Source organism: Pongo pygmaeus, chromosome 2, assembly GCF_028885625.2.
Source record: "Pongo pygmaeus isolate AG05252 chromosome 2, NHGRI_mPonPyg2-v2.0_pri, whole genome shotgun sequence".
In the NCBI taxonomy this organism is placed as follows: Eukaryota; Metazoa; Chordata; class Mammalia; order Primates; family Hominidae; genus Pongo; species Pongo pygmaeus.
Window position 1 is genome coordinate 98,939,573 of NC_085930.1, and position 24,056 is coordinate 98,963,628.

Below are 24,056 nucleotides of genomic sequence, written 5' to 3' on the forward strand. Positions count from 1 at the left end.
CGTATCGTCCTTTTGTTCCACAATATTGATGGAACAGGCAATGCTCAGCACATTGAGGATACAGTAGTGAGCAGACAGCATTCCTATCCTTGTAACGCTTACCTTTAATAGCAGACAAGTTACCCCAACAGTTACCCCAATGACCATTTAATCAACCGTGAGAAGGACAAGGGAAATGACAAGTGGGTTCAGTTTTCTTTGAAATCTCAGCAAGAGCCATATTCTTTCAAGAGTGTCAATGTAAGCATCAAGCACACCATAGCATTGTGTTTATTAGAGTACAAGGACAATAAGTGAATGCAATTGTTTCAGAACCAGCAAGCCTTTGAATTCAATGTAATTATTTTAGTGCCATGATTTTCTTTGTGCCTCTTAATAAATATTCTACACATAGGGGCTCCAAGGGCCTCAATGAAAGGGCAGTGCATTTGATAAGACAGATTTATTGTGAAACAATCACTATGAGGGAGACGGGTGTACCATGACTGGAATGCTCCCCTGAGCTGCCCCTACCTCTTTGTTTGTCCTGTCGGCTTGCACCAAAGTTCCATTCAGGCAAGGTTCCACATAGTGAAGCTCCTCATTATACTGCAAAGGAAAAAAGTCAAGAAGGAACACTTAATTAAGGAATTGAAGGGTACTTCTTAATAATTTAAGGAGGTATGCACACAAACAAAAAAGCGGCACAATCACAGGCTCCATTTATTCACATAAGGTGAACTCTCTCATGGGTGTCCCTCTAGACAACTATGATTATGTGCTGCAGACAGACTTTATTCTTTTTTGGTTTGAAGGAGAAACTTCTAGAGCATGGCTGGTAGCTGGCAGGGTTCAGGGTGCACCCTGTTAACTGACCATTCTTTGGGGTTGCCTCCAAACACTGGCAGTTCCCTGGGCATGGCTGACAGTCCATGGTCCTGGTGGGAGCTGAAGAGCATCCCAGAGTTGCGTGGATACAGCTCCAGCTACTGTCTTTGGCTTTATGGAACCAAGGGACACATGTGTGGCTAACACATGAGTGGGGACAGAATAAGCCTTGATGTTCCCTGGTCACTCTGCAAGGGTATGTGGGTGCTGATCAGGGCACTGTCCATGCACAATTTCCCATACATTGCCAACACCAGCACTCCCATCACTTCAATCCCAGTATATCCAGAATAGGAACCCCCCGCCTTTTTTTTTGCCCAAAGCTCACAACCAGGTAGCAAAAATGTGAGTATTCTCATCATTTCTCTCAGCAAGCTTGCTTCTCTGCCCTGCAGGGAGGCTGGTCCTTACACATCTGATCGTGTTGCCTCTTGTCAATCCTATTTACAGCTCCCATTGCTGTGCAGATGAATGTTCCCGGGGCTTTGCGAGGCTCTGGACCCTTGGTTCTGCTGACACTCTAGCATCTTTACTCATCAGCCTTCCCCTAAAACTTATCCTGGCCAGCCATTATTCTCCTGCTGTCCTCTGACATGTCTCCTCTTTTCCTTCAGGCCCTCCAATGCTGGGACCCCTGCTTTGAGCTCTCGCTCTGGCACCTCTTCTCTCTGGCTGACTCCTGTTCACCTCCTGGGTCAGATTATTCCCACCTCCTCTGGGAAGCAGCCTCTGGTGTAGGCTAGGCACTGGGTAAGGTCCCTCTTCCATATAATCCCTGTAAATTCTAATTATCTGTTGGCTGGATTTCCCACCACAAAGTGGGACCACACCATTAGGGCCCATGCCTGGTCCTTCAGTGTATTTTCTGCAGCAAGCACAGGGCTGGACCCATAGTAGGTGCCTGAGGACCATTTGATTGATGACAGTGTTATGGTACATCTACTTTAGCAGCCAAAGAGGCCCGGAGCTCCTCAGGGAAGAGAACAGAACCATCTCTCCCAGACCCAGCTAACTCTTGAGCAAAGTTGGCCTAGGGAGTTTGTGCTTTAAAACTAAAGTCAGCGAGGACCATGCAGGGCTGTGAGCAAGGGAGTAAGTGGAATAAAGAGATGAGCTTGGGAAATCCCTCTGGATACACCGCAGGGACAGGTCGAAGAGGGGCTAGACCTAAAGCTGCTCAAGAGCAACTGGGATGCATCAGGTTTCCCATGGAGAGAGCCTCACTCAACAAGCAGGAGTGGTGATCAAACTGACCTTGGCAATTAACTGTTATTGAGCACTTACTGCATCTAGGCAGCAGGTAAACTTCATCTGCACGTTATCTTAGCATCGTTTGGCAAGCACGTCCAATCACTCACCCTTTACAGATGGGGAAACTGAGGCACGGCAAAAATGACCGACTTGCCCAAAGACACCAGAGAGTAAGTGAGGGGTGGTGGAGTCCAGATTCAAATCCAGGCAGTCTGACTCACAGCCACTCACAACAGGTCCTCAATGCCCCCAACTTATCCTCTCTGGCCCCCAAACCTCCAGATCTCCCCATCAGTCAGGCTTGTGCCCTCTCTTTCATCTTTGCTTTTAGTCATATAAAAAGCATTTGAAAAATTATATCCCAATGACTTGAGGGCTTAAATATCCTCTAACGAGGCATGGAGAAAAAATATATTTATGACATTAGCCATGACAAACGGGAGTACGACTTTTAGTCAACAAACAGAACATCAACTCAGGATCCAAGAAGCAACTGCACAGTTCAATATGAAGGAAAACTCCTCCAAAGCTCTTAATCTCTGTTGGACTGACCCTAGAAGTTGCTGAGAAAACAGCCATTCCCCTCTCCTTCACTTCCCTTGCTGACTCATTTGGTTTAGGGTGACAATACACCGATTTCTAAGGCCTGAAGCACAAAGGGTCTTAGCCAGTCACAGCCATCCAGTCCCCCTTTGTTGGACACGACCTTTCATAGCCTGCCTTGCAGCTAGGGGCAGTCAAATGACCATGACATAAGGGAAAGTTTGATGGGCAGTTTCAATGAAACGTTTTCCTGCCATTAAGGGAAAACTCATCTATACTCACTCTTTTCTTCCTGCTTGGGATGCTATTGTGGAGTTGCTGCAGCCATTTTGCAACTATGAGGTTATAAGACAAAGAATGGAATGCAAAGCCCAAGGAAGACAGAGCAGGAAGATGGAGCCAGTGTGGGCCCCTGAAGATAATGTTGGGCTACTGTGCAAAAGCTGCAGCCACCCTCCTCCAGGCTTCTTACATGACATTATCAGACGCCTGTATGCTGAACCAACCTTTCCTCACCTGTTCTGTAAACTAGAGCCCAAAACTTTCCTAACTGAGGTTCCCACCGTGGTTTTACTTCCTCTCATTCTTCCATTTTCCACGTAAATTGAATCACTTCATTGACATTCTACCTAATACACACTCTCAAAATTGATTCCTGGGGTTGTACTGTTTGAGCTGGGAGTCAGGTCACTTGGGTCCAAGTCCTGCCTCTACTGTGTACTCACTGTGTGGCCTTGGGGAAGTTGCTAAGCCTCTCTGATCCCAGAATCTTATGCATAAGAAGATACTAATTCACCTTCAGTCTCCCTCTGGGGGCCCCTGCAGAAATTGAGTGAGGCAACAGACCTGAAACTGCCTTGCTAATATAAAAGTCTATACTTGTGGGGGCTCCAGAGGGGATTTAAAAGTCAAGAAGACCAAGGAGTTCTTGCCCTCATCAGGGAGGTACATGTGCAGTAATCAAAACCATGCTTGCCATCACTGTGTGTGCTATGGCCTCAGTGGAGGAATCCGCTCTTCAGAATCCCAGCCAGCTTGTTAGTGGCATCATCCAAGCTTGCAGTTGACTAATTTCCCTTGACTGCATCAGGATAAAGCTATGCCGAGCAATCTGGTCTGTATCACCAGAGGGAGCCAGGCTCAGCCATGTGTGTAAGGGAACTGTGCACACCAGGCAGCTGTACTAAGGAGGCCTGCTAGCTGTGCACGCTCCTCTCACTACCCAAAAGCTCCTCCTGAGGGGGACCCCAAGGATGCCCTGTGCACAGAACTGCTTCCAGACTCCTCACAGCTCTTTATTTGGAAATCTTTCAGCTTCTGCATTTTTGTGTATGTTCTCTAGATTTCTATTTTGTGAAACGATGATGTAGAAGAGCCATATATATTTACAACTCAAGATCTGGTCACCTCTTGCCCTAAGACACAACAGCCTTATAAATGACTCTCTTTGATCCCTAATGAAATAATCTGATATCAACAGTCTAAGGAAGAAAAGGATACAATGTACATCATCACCACCTAGATGCAATTTCCTTCTATAATTTGCTTTTACTCCCCTGCACTACCAGGATTGAATGCTAAAGACGTACTTAAACTTTCCCCTTCCTGCCCAAGTGGTTAGTCCTTCTTGCAAATTTCTGGGAAATGGGAAGAGGCACTTAGGGAGAGAGGAGTGGGCCCAGGCTGCCCTGGAAATGGGTCCAGTCCAGCCCACCAACTACACGGTAAGGAAATGGACAAACAGCTTTCACCCTTTAAAGAGCTTAGAAGCTGCCACATAGCATACAGGGACTCAGATGCTGTTGGCTTTCTTCTCCCTGCTTCCTTCCTGGTTGGCTTTCCTTTTCTGATTCTCACAAGGGTAGAACAGTAGAGCTAATGCAACTGAGGCAGGCAGGCCTGGGTTCAAATCCTGACTCTGCCACACACTAGCTGGGTGACCTTGGCCTCAGCTTTTGTGTTGGGGAAACAGGTATTCTAACTGCACCTCTTTCATGAGCTCACTGTGAGGATGAAATAACAGTCAACATAGAACCTGGCACGTAAGAATGAGAAAGGCATCCAGGTGCACAGGCACAAATGCACAAAAAAGAAAGAAAATATGTATGTGAGTGTGATGTGTGCTACATAGAGGGAAAGGCCAACAGATGACACCCTGCACCCAGAGCTGGAAGTTGCTATGAAAGAAGAGGGTGATGTCAGTGACGGCGAAGTGATCCACTCTTTGGAACAGGGACATGTGTCCTTGGCCTTCTCCGGAGATCATGGATCTGCATTTGTTGGGGATAAGATGCCATGTCATCAGGCACATGTCACTGTCTACGTACCCAAGACAAGCCCATGATGTCTGGCCACACACTGTCCCACTCTAAGCCACCCTCTGAATCTTCCCAGGGACCGGGATCTTTGGCAGACAGGGAGCCAAGATGGTGCAGCCAGCTTACTGGGAAATCCCCATGTAGGAAGGCATCTGCCACAGAACTCTTCACTTCTTTATTTGCTCACTGAATATTACCCTAAGCACCTACTGTGTGCTGGGGACATAAAACACTGGCTAAGTTTGCTCATGACCATCATTGTAGAGTGACAATGAACCGTTTTTTCATACTTTTCTTAGTAAAAGAGTATGTTTACTCTTGTTCCATCTGAACATAAGGTCTTTTTTCCTTTTGTTTGTTTTTGAAATGTGGGTCTCACTCAGGTATCACCCAGGCTGGAGTGCAGTGGTGTGATCACAGCTCACTGCAGCCTCCACCTCCTAGGGTCAAGCATTCCTTCTGACTCAGCTTCCCAAATAGTTCGGGCCACAGGCACATGCCACCACGTCCAGCTAATTTTTTTTTATTATTATTTGTAGCAACAAGGTCTCCCTATGTTGCCCAGGCTGGTCTCGAATTCCTGGGCTCAAGCAATCCTCCTGCCTCAGCCTCCCAAGTACTAGGATTATAGGCATGAGCCACTGCACCTGGCCCTGGCTTTCCTTTTTATAACAAATAGTGCTTATTTGTGATGCTGCAACAGTCCATCCAAAAATAACAGCAAGCTTGAGACAAACCCACAATCTTCCTCAGGTATTAGACTACATCCCACAACTCTTGCTGAGGTAACTGTCCCTCTGTCTCCATTCAAAAAACCTCCAAACTCTCCGCTCTGAAGGCAAGGGACACATCATCATATGCCTTTTCTTTCCTTTTGCCCAATGTCTGTGAGTATTCCCTACATCTCCCCTTTACGGACACAGCAAAGTGATCAATGAGAATCTCAATGATGATCTAAAATAAGAAAGGCAACTTTGATTAAATGAAGGGCCAGAACGTTTTGGAGAAGGATCTAAAAGCAATGCAAATGGGCTAGACCCTCCAACCAAGGTTCACAGGAGCTTCCACATTAGTGTAGAATCCCAGCATACACTGGCTCAGGTGAATCACAGTCCAAAAGCCAGAGAGCCAAAGACAACTGACTTTGGGCTCTGGATAACAGTGAGGAACCCACCTAATGTCAGAAGCCGAACTTGACAGATGAAAGCAATTCCGCTTTCAGGCCTAACAGAAGGTTATCAGTCGCCTAGAGAAGAGGATGAGGAAAGACCTCTCTAAGCAGGGACTGGCTTTAGGGTGCATCTCAACACCCTGCCCTGAAGCTGAGACTCATTTTTGTGGGTCTCCATTGCCTCCATGGGTTGTCCCAATTCCTCCACCTGGCTGACCAGACTGGTTCGATCTGGCTTGCCTCTCTCCATCCAGTCTCATTCATTTCACCATCACTCACAGGATCCACTTGCCTCCACATTCACCCACCCCTCTATGTGATCCAGACACACCAAGAGCTCCTTCTTAGGGGTTGGGGTAGGGGGATCTTACACCTGCAAATGGCACTTTCCTCCTCAGTTGCTGACTCCTTCCTCCTTTTCTCCCTGCCTTGTCCCATCACTTTTGTCTATGCCTGGCTAGCCTACTTATCTTCAAGTGTCCACTTAGTCATTACTTCTTCTGATGAGCCACCACAGAGCCCCAGGCGGTACATGCCCCAGCTCTAGACACCCAGCCCCCCAACTACTCCCTCTCCAAGACTGCACTGGCCACACTGTGTTGTGAGACCTGCTTCCTGGTAACCCCCACACAAGGCTCACACAGAAAACCTAAGTCTCTGAGAGCAGACAGCTTGTCTTAAGTTAGCCCCAATGCTTAATGCAGAGCACTCAGTACTATTTGTTGAATGAATCAATAGAACAAAGAAACAAAAAGGCAAAATTGCAGAGAAGACCACTGATGGAAAGGACTAGGAACAAAGCCAGAAAAAAAAATTGGCACAGAAACAAAAAATAAGATGAGAATCTCTACCCCCTTCAAAAAACAGGTAAATAAACAAAAAGTAAAGGAAGTAAGTGACTATGTTTTAAAGAATCCAAAGTTCTGCAAAAAAAAACCCCATAGAATTAAATGCTGCCATGCTCATGTAATACAAGAAACTGATGCAGAATTGCTGGGACTCCATTAAATATTTTTACAGTTTTACTGGTGCACTTTTGATTAAATAACCTTTGAATGAAAACGTTTAGGGATTATGTAATAAAGCAGATGAACGCACATTATTTTGACCAACACAAGCCATCCCAGGGATCTTTTGCATTACAAAAGCATCTTATGTAATTTGAAACACAACTGGACACAATTAGTAGTACAGAACAAATGAGCACTGAAAGAAAATACTATCCTCATACTTTTAATACGGAATCGATTACTTTAAAAAGCAAATCCACAGCGGCAAAGCATTGGAGAAACCATTCTAAAGAAAATCTGCAAATTAAAACCAGGGCATCAGAAAGTTCTTGCTTGAACTAACAAATGATGCTCTTCTTAATTCAAGTCTGCACAAATATGGGCTGCAAGAGGCATTTAAATTGATTTAACAATATTGGCCCAGTTAATACTGTGTTCATTTAATGCATGGCTTAAGCTTCTGTAAAGTCATTTTTCAAATTTCAACATCGGACAGAATTAGCACCCTCATTTTTATGATAATATTGTTAATTTAATACATGGCTTGAAGTTAGACTTCAAAGTGAATCAGAAAAATATGCCTTTTCTCTTGTCAGAGACATCTCTCTTCATGCACCAGTGGTTTGACCTTAAAATTTTAACTTCAACTGCACAAAATTACTCTCATATTTCAACTATTCTTTCATAATTCGATCAGTTAGTTTGTCCATTTTAGACAGATCTTGCAATACCTTGCCCATGAAAGCTAAAACAATTTTTAACATTATCTTTTTATGTTTATACTCTGGATAGATCAAGATCAGAAACTTTTCAGTATAATATTAAACATGCAGTTCACAATGAACTTAATCAAACCTGCAAAACCGAAAGGCGAACTTAAGTGGCCAAGGGAAGTCTTTCCCACTATTTAAATCTCTTTCCTCCGACCTCCATTATGGCACTGAAAATCAAGAGGCAATGATGAATTAGATTTGCACAAACAAAAACCTACAGTACACGAGGGCTTCTGGCACTGAAAATATTGTATTCTTTACTTTTCCTCTAAAACAGTGAGCTATCTCCACAAACATCTACCCGACAAGCAAAGGAAGGCCGACAGTGTAACGGAGGATGAAATGATAATGCCCTCTTTCGTAAATGGAATCCAGCCGATGATAACAATGCACTCACACAGATTTGCAGGGCATTCTGGATGGCGTTTCAAATATCCCATCCCCCTGCACTTTAAGAACCTGCAGTTGGGTCACCCTCTACACAGGAGACAAGTGACCATTTTAAACAGACTGAGGGAAAACCTACACCATATTACTAGAGCAATTATGCCAGGGCAGAAACAGAAGGAGGTGATGGAGGAAAAAAAAATAAGAATTCAACGAGGCAAAATTCGCAGAACACACTTAGGATTGGGAGAGACAATTCAAGGGAATGCAAATGAAAATTTGCCAGCTAGGAATCTCCTATTATTTAGAAGCCTCAAACTGTTGGTAAGTGTGTAAACATTATGCTCTGCTTGGTAGACATTCTGGTAGGTGCCTGTGTGCATACCCTTTGGTGCAGCAATTTCACTTCTAGATTTTATTCAACAGAAGCACACCCAACCTTGCAAAAATATATGCATTCCATTCAGTGCACTGTACGCACTGCACTCACTGCAGCACTTCTGAGTAACCAATGTGATGGAATGCTCTGTTATTCAAATACATTTGATTGAAATAAGAGTTGCTGAATATTCTGTAAAATATGAATCTATTTTTGTGAAAAGACCGTGTGCTCACACAGAAACATTTAGAATATGTGCCAAATGAAAGAGAAATGAGAACATTACTGAATTGTTTAAAATTATTACATACGTTGCCTACATTAAAAAGCAATGAACCTATAAACATTACTGTTAATTAATGGTTCTTTTATGGCCTTGGCCTTCTAATATAAATTCAGTAACATCTGATCCATTCTCTTATCCATTAGAGGAACAAAGTTCATGATTTTACTATAAAGGCTTCAAATGAAGAAGTTCAGAGTGTCTTTCTAGTTGTTGAAATAATTATGTAAACAGTGTTGAAGCTGATTATTTATGTTGAAAATTAACAAACAGATGTACAGTGAGGGTTAATGGGATCTTTAATGGGTTTCTTTATATAAAGGGACAATTTGGGGTAAAAAAAAATTTTTTTCTTAACTGTTCTATAATAACTGGCATGTCTACTTTTAATTATCTTAATCACCCTCTCTTCTTTATTGAGTTGACACTGTTTGTATATCTTAATGAACTTACATAGATTATTTCAATCGATTGGTTTTGTTAACAGAACAATAAATCCTGACTGATAAAGAATGCAGGATGTAATTAGTTAGCTCTTCTTATTATGTGAATTTCTGATACTTCTGTAATGAGTAATTAAAGATTAATAAGAAAGATAGTCTCAAATTAGCTGCTTCTTATCTGTAAATGCTTCAGGATGTGTGGGGATCAAGCCACATTTGCATTCTCACCACTAGGCTGGCAACTAGAGTAACTTGGCAGCAAACCCAAAGTTCTAACTATCTGAAAGTCTTCTTCCAAAGAACTATGCCTCGAGGCCATATAATTTCATGATAAGATGGCTGAGTGGATCAACTACATCCTCTTCACTTCTGCTCAGGAAAGGGTGCAAGGTGAAGCCGGACAATGTCTGAGCCTTCACCGTGCCACCTTTTCTGGCTGTGTAACTCAAAAAGGTCACTTCTGCGGCTTCATGCCTGTCTCCATGCCACATGGCACAGAGCTGGGGTGAGGATTCAATGAGATAATCCACACAGGACACTTAGCAACTGACTTGCACACACTGAGTGGAAGGCAGCTGTGGTTATTATTCATTCAACAAATATTTAAACTCCTGCTATTTGCCAAGCACTGCCTAGGTGCTGGGGATACATCCATGAATGAACAGGACTAACACCTGCTCCCAAGGAATTTAGTATTCTCTTTCTTTCCCCTTTTGTCTTTAGGATTTCTTAAAATCAGAACCTTTTGTTCTGAGAGTCTGATCAGAAGAGGCCTGTATAGGCAGGATACTAATTCAGGCAATCCCCTCGGCCATCTTCATGTCACTTAGAGGCCCAGGCCCTCTGCCTGGAGAACACGAGTGGGTGTCACGCCTATGCAGAAGGCAGCCCAGTCATAAGGCTCCATGACAACATACTCTCCTTGTGGGTTTAGGGGAGCCATGCAGACCACAGAAACAGCATTCTCGGAGCACCCTCTTCTTTTGTATCCCACCACTGGCTAAGAAGCCCTGTGCACCAGCTTGACTCTGGTGATCAGATGATCCCAGCAGCAACCCTGTGGTCAAGGTGAGCACACCTACTTCACAGCTGAGGTAGCTGATGCCCAGACTAAAGTAATTAGCCCAAGACACACAGCATATGTGGTGAATGGGATTCAAAACAGCCCAACTCCAAAACCCAGGCTCTGCCCCCATCACCATGCTGCCTCCATTGCCCATAGCAACTACTCCACCTCCCAAATAGATGTGATGTGTGTTATTTTCATGCAAAAAATAAGTGTCCACCACACACACACACACACACACACACACACACACACACACACACACACACACACACACACACACACACACACCTGGTTAAGTGCTCAAGGACTCAAAGAAATCAGGCTCATTCTGACAAGCCTTTGGAAAAAGAGTGGGAGGAACATAAGGGGCATGATGAAAATCATACCAAATAATCAGTGGGAAGAAGAAAAAGAACTAGAGATTGTAAACCAAAAATAAAATTCTAGGACCCCCCTAACCATCTGAATGGACTTCCTTCTCTACACAGGAGACAAGAGCTCTTTTAAAATTTAATCTGAGAGACTGTTTCAGGCCATGATGGGAAATGGGGGTCAAACATGCCTCCTTACACCTCACTGGCATGAACATCAACACAGACTTTAAGTCTGATAAGAAATATTTTACAACCTATTCTCTCTGAAGCCTAGGACGTGAAGGCTTCCTCTGCAAATAAGAACTTGGGCCTCCACCATCCTTTATCTTAACCCAGACATTCCTTTTTATTCACCCCCAGCTCTTTAGAGAAACTCAACCAATTGTCAACCAGAAAATTTTAAAATCTACCTATAAGCTGGAAGCCCCTGCTTTGAGCTGTCCTGCCTTTCCGGACCAAACCAATGTATTTCTTAAACATATTTGACTGAAGTCTCATGTCTCCCTAAAATGTAGAAAAACAAGCTGCACCGGTGAACCAAGCTGAACAGGTGCCCAACCACCTTGGGCACATGTTCTTAGGACCTCCTGAGGGCTGTGTCACAGGCCATGGTCACTCATATTTGGCTCAGAATAAATCTCTTCAAATATTTTGCAGAGTTTGACTCTTTTCATTGACAAGATGGAGACCTGAATAAGTGGTAATTTCCAGGCTACGTGACTGCCCGGTCTCAGGTTTGGTTCCCTCATCTCCCATTTGCCAGCCTTGTGACCTGGACAAGTTACTGACACTCTTCCAATCTCAGCACCTTCATTTGAGAATATGCCCAAACCACCCCCTACCTCCTAGACTTGCTGTGAAAAACCAAGATAATAAAAATATGAAGATTAAGGCATTTATTAAAAGCAGGCATTTAATAAATGCCACTTTTTTTCCAGAAGCTGAAATAAAGTGTTCTGTGAGCCATAAACTGCTCTCCATATTTTAGTTGCTTCATTGCCATTATTATTATTATTATTATTATTAATTATTATCATCATCAATATCATCAGGCTAATCTAGCTGGAAGTTAATTTCCATGTGAGAAATTCTAGTGGTTTGGTGAAAATCTTGCTAAGTCTGTTTTCCAAGAATCTGAAAATGTCAGCTCCCCAGGAATACCACATCTGGTGTGTCATTCTCTCAGATGGTGTGGCTGTGTGGTAGATTAAGACAGGCAACGTGTGTTCAACTGCATTTCCAAAAGCCCTTCCACTGCCTTCCACTGTCCATGACTCTGTCAGCTTTCATGAGACTAACCAGGCCTCATGTTCTGGCATCTAGATGCTCTGGATCTAACAGCAAGAGCAATGTTAACCAGTCGCTACCAAAAGATCAAATGAACCCAAGTGCAAAGAAGGCACAAAACGGTGCACTCACAGCAATTATGTTGAAGAAGTCATCATCGCCAAGTGTATCCAAAATGGATGAGACTGTTTGCTTCGCGATAGTGAGACGGAGTCCTTTCATGCTGCCACTGACGTCAACTAAAATGACCACGTCTTTCGGAGAAGTTGCTGCCTGGATGTACCTAGGTCAAGGGAAAAATTAAGTAAAAATTAATCCTGACTTCACTTCTCTTCAAGATATCTCTTTGAGAAATACCAAAGAGGTCTGACCACTGCCTACCATTTTCGGTTCCTACAGTCGAAGGCAATGACTCCATTCTCATCTGGTTCCCATTTAATCCCTGGAAGAAAAATGGGGTTATGAGAAACCCAGAAACTTCAAATATTTATTCATAGCATTTCAAGGCTGCTCTACTTTGCTGACTGAATGGACAGGGTGAAAAATCACATGCAAAGACCAACCCCGGAGCTCATCGCATGCTCCATTGCCAGATCCAGGCAGAAGCTTTTGGGCCATAACCCTATAGCAAACACAGCGCTAGCTCAGCTGCTCCAAAGGCCTGCAGAGAGTGGAGATGTTTTTAGGACTGTGCTGTCTATTGAGAGAGTATGTGACTCCAGCTCCTTCCCTTGGCTAGGGATAAATGTAGCCAAAGTCATTTCTTACTGTCCAGCAAGTTGTTGCACCTGGGGGGATCATCCATAGATCTCTGGGCAGAGTCTGGCCCGTCCCTGGACCAGGTGATGTAATGTCTATAGCAGGGGGGTTGAAAGCATAGATACAATGTTTCCAACTGAGGATATACACAGGTCTGTTCCCTCCTCACTCCTGTTTTTAAAATCAGAAATTTTGGCCTGGCTTTCCACACTGAAATGAAATAAAATGGCTCTCTTTATGCTGCATAATAAAGTTTGAATTTCAGCTCCTGAAGCCTGGGGAGTTTTCCCCATGTGTAAAATCAGATCCAACATCCTTAGTCTTGTGGTTTGCAGCCTAGTCAGGATATATCCAACTTAGTTTTTAAGAATAAAATATCACTTGAAAAGAAAGGCATTGGCTGCTTAAAAATAAGACAGAAAATCACTGTTTTCAACCATCAGTTCTGCTCAGGGATGGAGGATTTGCAACAGAGACTTTGGAGATAAGAAAATAAAAACAGAAATATCATTTTCACAGGAGAGAATCCTGACTCAGCTGATGGCATTGAGATTCTTTTTTTCTGATTAACAATGGCCAGTTCTAAAGGACCACAATGGGCTAATAATAGGAATCTGCTGAAGATAACATCCCCAAATTATCACACAGATAACCTTGAGACAGTAGTCTGTAATGCAAAAAGATATCGGGTTCTGTCCTTGTACCTACATTTCCCACTGCACATGTGTCTAATTTAAAAACACTCCCCATAAGAAATCAGAAAATGGAAGTATAAGAAGCTACTGCCAAATTGGAGGTCATTAGGTAACAAAGATAAAATACAACTAATATGATGTTGTACACTAAGGGACAAGAATGCAATTAATTTAAAAAATATCTGACACATTGCTTTGCATAAAGCCAGGTACCATTAGGATGGCACAGTCTTGAGAAACAGTGAAGTTATATCCCTGGTGAGGCTAGGCAATGCTCCAATTTATAATTCCACAAATAATTGGTTTGACTGTGATATAAAGAGAATTTTTTATTTTTTGTTTTTTAAATGTGTTGACCCATGGGAGGTGTTCAGTGGATGTTGCTTGAATTGAACTGTGGTGAGTGATCTTAGACCACGGCCACCCCTGCCTATACTGGTGATTGTCCACCAACATTTTCTGGCTCTGGCATCCTTCCCCGGATTACAGCCCTATCACTGTGTGCTCCACGGGAGCAGAAAATATTTTATTATCTTCTACTGCCCCAACATTTAGGTCAGGGCCTGGGTGGGGGCCAATTAATTACACTCAATGATTTCCTTTTAGGCTGAAACCATTTCCTTGCATATGGGCTTGTGTCTCATTCCAGGCACTCTGAAGCTTGGTGCTTTTTTTTTTTTTTTTTTTTCTTCCAAAGATGGAGTCTCACTCTGTCGGCTGGAGTGCGGTGGTGCGATCTCAGCTCACTGCACCCTCAGCCTCACTGGTTCAAGTGACTCTCCTGCCTCAGCCTCCTGAGTAGCTGGGATTATAGGCACCCACCACCACACCTGGCTTTTTTTTTTTTTTTGTATTTTTAGTAGAGATGGGGTTTCACCGTGTTGCCCAGGCTGATCTCGAACTTTTGGGCTCACCTCGGCCTCTCAAAGTGCTAAAATTACAGGTGCAAGCCACCACGCTCAGCCACTTGGTGCTTTTTGAAAAGCTGACATGAAATTAGTCTGCTGGGAAAACCAACAAAGGATACAATTCCAGTATGAAAGTGGATCAGATGGGACAGCCTCAAAGCATCTTGTCTACTAATCACAATTTTCATCCAACTGGCAAGCCCTCTGCCAGTCAGTGGACATATAGCAGTGACGGAGAAAGAGGGACTTGGCTCCTGCCTGCCCTCAGGAAGCCTCACAGCTAGTAGGGAAGCAGACACTGGATAAGAAATCATAGATACCAGAGATGCCATAGAGGAGAAATACCTGATGCATGTCAGTAGATAAAGGCGACCCTAATCCCTAACATCAGAAAGACATCTTTGAGCTGAGAGTGGGAATGATGATGCATTGCTGTGCTAGGGCTGCTGTAACAAATTACCTTTGTCCCTTGGTGGCCATGGGGGATTTGTTCCAGAATCCTCACCCTCAGTCTGTGGATGCTCATGTCCCTGATATAAAGTGGTATAATGATTGCATATAACCTATGTGCATCTTCCTATATACTTTAAATCATCTCTAGATTTCTTACAACACCTAACACACATCAACAGTTGTTATACTGTATTGCTCTTATTTGTATTATTTATTGTTGTAATTTTTTTCTTGAATATTTTCCATTCATGGTTGACTGAATCCATAGATGTAGAATCCATGGGTATGGAGGACCGAATGAACTACAAAGTAGGTGGCAGAAGAGAAATGTATCGTCTCATAGTTTTGGAGGCTAGAAGTTCAAACTCAAGGTGTCAGCAGAGCCAAGCTCCATCTAAAGGTTCTAAGGGAGACTCTTTCCTAGCCTCTTCCTAGCTTCTGGTAGCTCCCGGTAATGCCTGGTGTTTGTTGATTTAGAGCTGTGTCACTCCAATCTCTGCCTCCATCTTCCCATGGCTGCCTTCCCTCTGTGTCTATGTATCCTCTCTTTCTCATATAAGGGCATCCATCATATTAGATTTAGGGCCACCCTAAACCAGTATTAGTAACCTCATCTCAACTTACCTACCTACATCTGCAAAGGCCCTATAGCCAAGTAAGGTCACATTCTTAGGCTCCTGGTGGACATGAATTTTGGGAGGACACTATTGAACCTACTATATATGGGTAGGATTTGTTAAACAAAAGCAGGGGGTGGTGACAGGGTAGAGAAGAACATCCCAGGCAGAGAGAACAGTGTGTTCAAAGGTCCTGAGGCTGAGAAGACATGTCCAGTTCAAGGAACTGAAGGAATGTTGGTTGGCTGTATGTAGGAGACGTCCCTGCCAGAGGAGAGGAGCCTGGGTGGCAGCAGAAACTGTGAGGTCTGGGCCCTTTGTGCCCAGGACATGAGGTATGCATTGGGCAGGGATGAAGACAGTACCTCAAGGCAGTTCCAGGCAGGAACTGCAGGTACAATAAACATCATACTTTGACTCAGAGTTAGGGCTGAATGAGTCTGTGGCAGGGGAGGGGGGTGTCATTTTGCCCAAACCTGACTTTTGGGCAAAAATCTTCAGATATTCCTGAGATGTCCGGTTAGGACTAAGACGGGCTCTCCCAATTCTCAAGCCACCGTTCTCTTCCTTGCAAAGGTACTTCCATGGTGTGTTTTGTGAGGAGTTCTACAGGATGCTAACTTGCATTAAGTGAATCAAAGCAAAACTGGTTTCTACATGATGGCAGGAACAGCTAAGGGCCTTTAACCTGCTCAAGTGCATCTTGAATGTCTATGACAGGGACCCTAGTGGTAGCATTTACCAAGAAGATTTGAACATGGAGTCCCTCCTCCTCCAAAAATCTCACAGGAAAATGTTTTAAAACACAAACTTCAGAAAACCCTGCCCCAGGTGGCACTGTCTCCCCTAGGATATATCACCTTTTTAGTATATAAATTTGGACCACACAGATATTTTGAAAATATTCAGGTAACTTCAAATCTCAGAGGAATAACAGTTGGCTCATCTTAAATCTTTGAGATCCAAGGAATTATCACTTAAGCAAGAAGCACCCCCATGAGCCACATCATTTCTCGAAGTGCCAGTATGCCTTTTGGAATCCCACTCAGGTAGGATGGGGTGGGTAACCCAAGACAAGAGGAATGCTACAGCTCGGAGGCAGAGGAAACTGCCACCCCGCCTGCTCCGGAGGGGCTTTCTCAGCTTCATCGTCAGCATCAGTGATTGCCAGCCAGCCTTCCTCAGCTTTCAGAGGACAAGGTCCCCAGAATGTACGCAAATCCCTATGTGAAAGTGAAAATAATGTCAAAATCTCTGCTGCAGATTCAAACGCTCAAATTTGAGTAAATTTGAATCATTGTGCAACACTGCTATATCCCACGGGTTCTCTCCCACAGGCATTACAAACTAACATTGGAGGAAAATTAATTTCATTTAAGACAACCTATGACTTCCTGTTCTCTTTTAGCTTGTGAAAATAAACAGTAGGGCCAAAAGAACAGACACTAATACAAGACTGAAGGTCAAGCCTCATGTTCCCAACATAATTCCGTGTGGCAATGAGACTGTGTAATGGAACTATGAAGGACTACAATAAATAGCACAACAGAAATCTGAATATCTTCTTGCCTTGTGGTTTTATTTCTGCTCCATGTTCTCCTTTTCTCTCCACTTCAGGAAAGGGCATCTTCGTCCATTCCTTCTTTTGTCTTTAAAGTGCAGTGTTTTCCATACAACATCACTGGCACTGCCAATGACATTCAAACCATCTCCAGCCAGGCGCAGTGGCTCACGCCCGTAATCCCAGCACTTTGGGAGGCCAAGGTGGACCATGAGGTGAAGAGTTCATGACCAGCCTGGCCAAAATGGTGAAGCCCCATCTCTACTAAAACTGCAACAATTAGCCCAGCTACTTGGCAGACTGAGGCAGGAGAATCGCTTGAACTTGGGCAGCAGAGGTTGCAGTGAGCCAAGATTGCACCACTGCACTCCAGCCTGGGAGACAGAGTAAGGCTCCTTCTCAAAAAACAAACAGAGAACAACAACAACAACAACAAACAAAAAACCACCTCCACTTGAACAGATACTGCCTATCCTACTGAAACATGGCATTTGTCTTCCCTATTTAAAAGCAAAAAGTCCAGAAAGATGTGGAAAGAAGGAAAATCAAGAGGTGGCAGATATTGGTTTATCCCTAAGTTCTACCCAATTCCTTCCTCAAAAATATGTAGTACTTGGCTCACAATTTAAAGTTTAAACACATACCTTCCAGTATAACTTCAGATCTAAAATATCTGGTCAAAAATACATGCTGGCTTCTAATGTGAGTCAAGCTACAGTCAAATTTGGCTTTAAAATGTCTTCTGAGAAGCTGCCTGTGCATGTCTCTAAAAAGAGCTCCTTTATTCAACTAGATGCCATCTCTCTTGCCAATCTCTTGAGAGATTATGCACCATGAAAATGAGGATGTAGCAAGACAGCTGCTATGAAAATTATAAATTACAGTGTTCCACGATCATCTTTATTGGGGCAGTCCTGTTGAGCTAGCCAAGGAAGAAAACCCTAATATCAATCACGCTCTCCCTGTTGCTAAACCTGAGCCTGGTGAGGAAGGCATGGAAGGGAAAAAGCAAAAAGTAATGCTGTGCACAGAACCTAAACTTGATACTAGCAAACAGCATGTATGAGTCCAAACTTACGGAGAGCTCTTTACTTAGCTGTCCAGCTCCCTCATCATGACTGTAGCTATGAACCAGCTTTCACCTTTCTATGGCAGCCAAATCACGGTGCGAGGATAAGACAATCATTGCCCTTTGTAATCACCAAGCCTTCTACAGGAACAAACTCCCCTGTGTACGGCTATAGAAAGGTGACAGTCTGATGTTGGGGAAGGGACCAGGGCTTCGTAAATCATGGATGAACCTAATTGATGTCCTGTGTTTGATTAGACAGTGACCTGCCTGTGATATATAGACACCGTTTTCTTTATGTAGGTAAGAGTACATGGGTAGGTACTGTCAGCCAGCCATATCATTTTAAATAAAGCTAAGAATTGGCCAGAACAGGAAGAATAGATCAGTCACTGGTGGCCTCAGCCAATAACCAGGTAGAAAATGGGTCCCACAGAGGGCTGTAAAAAGATGAACTGGTCAAGGCTCACAGGAAAAGGGATGACTGTGCAGCCCTTTGATCCTCTGCCTCCTGGGAGATGGGGAGCCTGGAGAACACTACTCATTAGATGAGATGGTCATAAAGCATGAGGAGGAAATAGCCAACAGATGGACATGTCCAGTGTCCAGGACATGGTGGGCAGTGGGGTGGAAAGGGCAGGTACTAGGAAGACTTGGAGGAGAGGGATCAATGAGAACATAAAGGGACTATGGCTCTGTACTGCATTTATGCCAGCTCCTTGCTGAGTCATCAAGTCTCTACCAGACTGCAGCTGGGGACCAGCTCCCCAAAGAGGCAATAGCTCTATTCTGTCTGAAGAGAGAGGGCAGCTTCCACTGGTGTGATGGGAGACAACAGATTTGGTGGAATTTGATCTAATGGGTGATTCATTCATTCAACAAACACATACTGAGCACCCACTATGTGTTATTCTTGCAGCTAGTGACAGAGTAATGGACAAAACAAATGACTCTGTCCTCCCAGGGGCAAATATTCTAGTAGAGGAGACAGGGACTGAAAGCCTGATGGTTCAGGATTTCAGGATAGAGTTCCCATTTTATAAAGTAAGAACTATAGAGCCTAATGAAGTCATCTGTTCAGTAAGACCTTTTTGCAATGCAAGTCCTGAAAGATAAGGCTGGTCCCTTGGAAACTGGGTATCAGACTACAAAAGTTTCCACCTACAGCATTATGTTATTCAACATGGTGACTACTAACCACGTGTGGCCATTTAATTTTAAATAAAGTTAAATAACATTTAAATTTCAGTTCCTCAGCCTCACTAGGCACACTTCAAGTGCTCACTACCCCTGTGTGGCCAGTGACATTAGTGATATTAGACAGGATACAGAACATTTCCACCATCTCATAAAGTCCTTTTGAGAGACACAAGAGAGTTACCACATGCCCTTAGGACATAAATTGAACTGGTGAAGGCCTATGTGTGAAGCCATGCAGAAATGGACATCATCATCACGCCAAGACTTTCAGGCTAATGCTTACCAAAATTCTCCTTCCCAGGACTCTTTCCTCTCACCCCAGGAGTTGGAGTTGGTGATCCTTCTCAGTGATCACCCAGCCCCTTCTATTTCCCTCAGCTTAGCATGAAACACACTGTACCATGATGATGTTTGCCTGTCTATCTCCCCATGGTGGTCACTGATGCCCCCTCCTTTGGGGATCCAGTCTAGGCAAAGCCACAATAATCCTGACTAGTCCCCAGGGTTTCGGATGGCTGACCTTACCCACTAGTTCTTCAGGCATCAGTGGTGGGCATGCAACTCAGACCAGGCTAATTGTTGGACTTTCATCCAAGCTACTGGGACAGATGCTCTCTCCTCCCCTGGAACCCCCACTGAGAAATCCTGCCAGGCCTGTTCCCCATTATGAGGAGATCACTTGCCAGTGAGACAAGGTTAGAATGGAAGAAGGCAGAAATGAGAGCTGAAAGGAAGGATTCAAATTCCAAATGACTTTGCTCCAGTCTCTCATTGCTGAGTACTGAAATCCAGCTGTCGCCCAAATGGCACATTCCCTAGATTTCAAATTACATGAGCCAGTAAGTGTTCTTCTTGCTGGAGCTAGCTGGAATTGTGTTTCTGTCACTTGCAACCAAAATCCACAACAAATGCATGTCCCCACAAGAGGGAGCTGGATGAGGGCAGAGACCTCTTTTGTCTAGTTCATGATTTTATCCTCAGGGCCTCATACAGTGGTACAAAGCCAGAACTCAGTAAGACTGAAGAAAGACTCCTTCTGCTTAAGAACACGCACACTTACCACTGATTCACACCACTCTAACAATGGAAAGAAGCATCCTGAAAAGAAAAACATCCTCACAAAATGCTCATGATCACTCTTTGAGTCATATGTCCAGGAGGCAAGAGGCATACTCTGTGTTCAGAACCAAGCACAGAGTTGAGTGCCCACATGACATTTATCATGGCATTGAAACACCTTGGTGGACTGTGGCCCACGTCTTTACTAACACAGAAATTATGCAGGCATTTTACAGAGCCACATCCTGCCCAAAAGTCCTAAAAGAACAGTAAGCATGGCTGAACCAATTGTTCTGATAAAAACCTTGTATGTAAATAAATCTCCCCTATTACACAAACCTTTTATGAGGATTCCCTTTATTTTCAAATGTCCTCGTGACCATAGTTTAAGGACTCCCTGTCGGAGGAGACGACAGGTGATTTGTGGTTTCTACTTATCTGTCTTGCCCTCTTCACAGTGCCGCATAGTGAGAGGGTTGGATACCCAGGGGCTTCCCAAGCAGAGCAACCTCTCCCCTAGACTCTGATTTCAGCAATATCTGCAACAGATTTGCTCTCTGTTGAGTGTATCAAGGCAGACTGCAATTTGGTGGCACTGGAACTTTAATCGTCCACTGTTTATTATGGCGTTATCTTTAATAGGATGCTTATTGTTTACATTTCTGTGAGCTCTGGGAGGAAGCATGTGTGCCATGCTGAACATGACTCTTGGGAAATGTTCTGTAATCTGGCGAAGCAGAGACCCGGCAGGCAATTCTCGAGGGACAGGTACTGTGCACGGGGCAAACAACTCCGCAAGGCGGAGGCCGGCAGTCTCTGTGTCTCAAAGTGGGAAGACATCAGGTGCCTAGTCTTACTTAATGAAAACATAAAAGACTTCACTTAATTGCTCCAAGATTATGCAGGGTGGGATTTTTTCCCCCTTCTTTTAGGTTGAGCTTGTTAATTTCTACAGCTGTGATGTTGGCACAGTTGCAGCCCCGAGTCCTGTTTTCACAACCTGTAAGCAAAATTAAAACTTCCCTTTTTAATTAAAATTCAAACCAAGCCAGAATTAAAATCCTGTCACAAAGCAGAAGCCTGGGAAGGCTCCAGAAGGAACACCTGTTCCAAAGGCATGATGGACAGCCTCTGAGATACGCACCACTGGGGGTACTGGGGGTGCTGGGGCTGCTGGGAGTGCCCTCTGTGGAGGGGTTGTTGCTGTCCGCGATGCTTGGGCCATTTCAACATCTTCCTGCAAGGGGAGTCAGCTCTGGGGTGGACAAATCCAGTTCAAATTCTCTATTTCTTATACCTGTTAGTGAGAATTTAATTGCCCAAGTATGCTCTTTTCCCCAATAATAATAATTATAGCAATAATAGCAGTAGTATTAGTAATAAGGCCAAACTCTTGTTCAGAAGTATTAAATAAGGTACAGTTCACACTACAGTTCTTCACATTTGGTGACAGCTCTGTGAATTATTCTATTGAGAACGGGGCAGGTCCAGAGAGTTCCTGTGATCATGTCCTGTGTGTGTGCATGCCCATGTGGATGCCACCTTGCCATTCCTGTCCTGCACCCTGACAATAGGTTTGGACTTCATCTTTCATTTTCTTCTAAGAGAAGGCAGAAAACTTTAACCTTGAACCCTAAAGAAAAATATCACATTATCAGTTATCATTAATCTGACTCATAATTGTCAATGCAGGAATACTCACCCGGATACTGCCTAAAAAAGCCCTTTGCACTTCCGAAGTACTGCCATATGAGAGACGGGTCACGGTCAAAGTTATCTACAAAAACTTTGTTTAGGGATTCAGACCAATAAACACCATTGACAATTGCAGGGTCTGTAAAAAAAGAAAGAGAGAGAGAGAGGGGTGTATTAGAAACCAAAGTGAAATTAAATTCCTGGCATCCCACACTGCTTGGCAGATACTGGCACAAGGTACTCCATCTTGCGGGAGGCTATGAAGAAAGTTATAGCCACAAAAACGTTTAGCTCCTGGGGTGTCCAGATGCTGGGGATTCCCCTCCTGCCTGAGCCCTCCTAGTCTCCCAGGAGCCTCTACTGATGGTTCCTTACCTGAAAGACACTTCCTTTCATTTGTACCTTTCAATATCACATATCCCATAGAGAAAATCACATAATCCTCTTTAAGAAAGCAGAGAGAGATCTTATTAGCATTACTTTCCTGCTTTTCCCCCTATGGAGCCAGAACTCGGCATTAAAAATAGGAAAACTGTATTTTCTCTCACTGTAATCACCTCAGCCACCAATATAGCCCTATTCCATTTCTCTTTGCCCCGACTTAGAAGTTCGCTTTTTTTTTTTTTTTTTTTTTTTTTTTTTTAGTACTGGTAGCATTTATTTATTTATCATGTATGCATTTATCAGGAATCCATTGTGCCTTCTGTGCTGTGCTTAGGTGACAGATGAATTTAACACTATTCCTCCCCTTAAAGAGCTCACAGACAAACAATAAATCATGCATTTTTATAAAAACATTCCAAACTGCTCAAAGAGGTGGTGAGTTTTGAGTTTTCTTATTTCCCAGAGGGATAGGGGAAGGAACCTGAGGAATCTGTGGAGGCTGTTCTATGAAGACATTGATCTTTTTTTTTTTTTTTTTATTGTACTTCTTTTCCTTTTATTTATTTATTTATTTTTTTTTTTTTAATTTATGAAGAATTTATTGATGATTCTTGGGTGTTTCTGGGAGAGGGGGATATGGCAGGGTCATAGGATAATAGTGGAGAGAAGGTCAGGAGATAAACACATGAACAAAGGTCTCTGGTTTTCCTAGGCAGAGGTCCCTGCGGCCTTCTGCAGTGTTTGTGTCCCTGGGTACTTGAGATTAGGGAGTGGTGATGACTCTTAAAGAGCATGCTGCCTTCAAGCATCTGTTTAACAAAGCACATCTTGCACCGCCCTTAGTCCATTTAACCCTGAGTTGACACAGCACATGTTTCAGAGAGCATGGCGCTGGGGGAAAGGCCATAGTTCAACAGCATCCCAAGGCAGAAGAATTTCTCCTAGTCAGAACAAAATGGAGTCTCCTATGCCCACCTCTTTCTACACAGACACAGCAACAATCTGATCTCTCCTTCCTTTCCCCACACTTCCTCCTCTTCTCTTCAACAAAACCGCCATCGTCCTCATGGCCCGCTCCCGATGGTCGCTGTCTCTTCGGAGCTGTTGGGTACACCTCCCAGACAGGGCAGCCGGGCAGGCTTTTTTTAAAAAATATAAATAAATTGAAATTACATAACTAAATCTCTCTACTTCTTCTGTTCAGCAGAATGTGATCTCTGTGAAAGCACAGACTACCTCTTGGTCTTCTGCTGTACCCTTTGACCAGCACATGGCAGAAGCTCCAAAACTCTTGTAGAGGAACAGAGGGAAGGATGGATGGATGGTGATATGATTTGGCTATGTCCCCACCCAAATCTCATCTTGAATTGTAGCTCCCATAATTCCCATGTGTTGTGGGAGGGACCTGGTGGGAGATAATTGAATCATGGGGGTGGGGCAGGTCTTTCCTGTGCTGTTCTTATGATAGCGAATAAATCTCACGAGATCTGAGACTTTTTAT

The 24,056-nt window shown here is 43.7% G+C and overlaps 1 protein-coding gene across 1 annotated transcript in view; it reads right to left on the reverse strand.

The window, feature by feature from the left end:
- The window catches only part of CACNA2D3 (calcium voltage-gated channel auxiliary subunit alpha2delta 3), a 924,385-nt gene that overhangs the window by 479,495 nt on the left and 420,834 nt on the right, over positions 1–24,056 (reverse strand). The window contains exons 6-9 of the mRNA XM_054481187.2: positions 22,179–22,310; positions 12,537–12,597; positions 12,288–12,438; positions 514–588 (exon numbers count right to left, since the gene is read on the reverse strand). Coding sequence (XP_054337162.2) covers positions 514–588; positions 12,288–12,438; positions 12,537–12,597; positions 22,179–22,310 — 419 coding nt within the window. The remainder of the gene's footprint in view (positions 1–513; positions 589–12,287; positions 12,439–12,536; positions 12,598–22,178; positions 22,311–24,056) is intronic.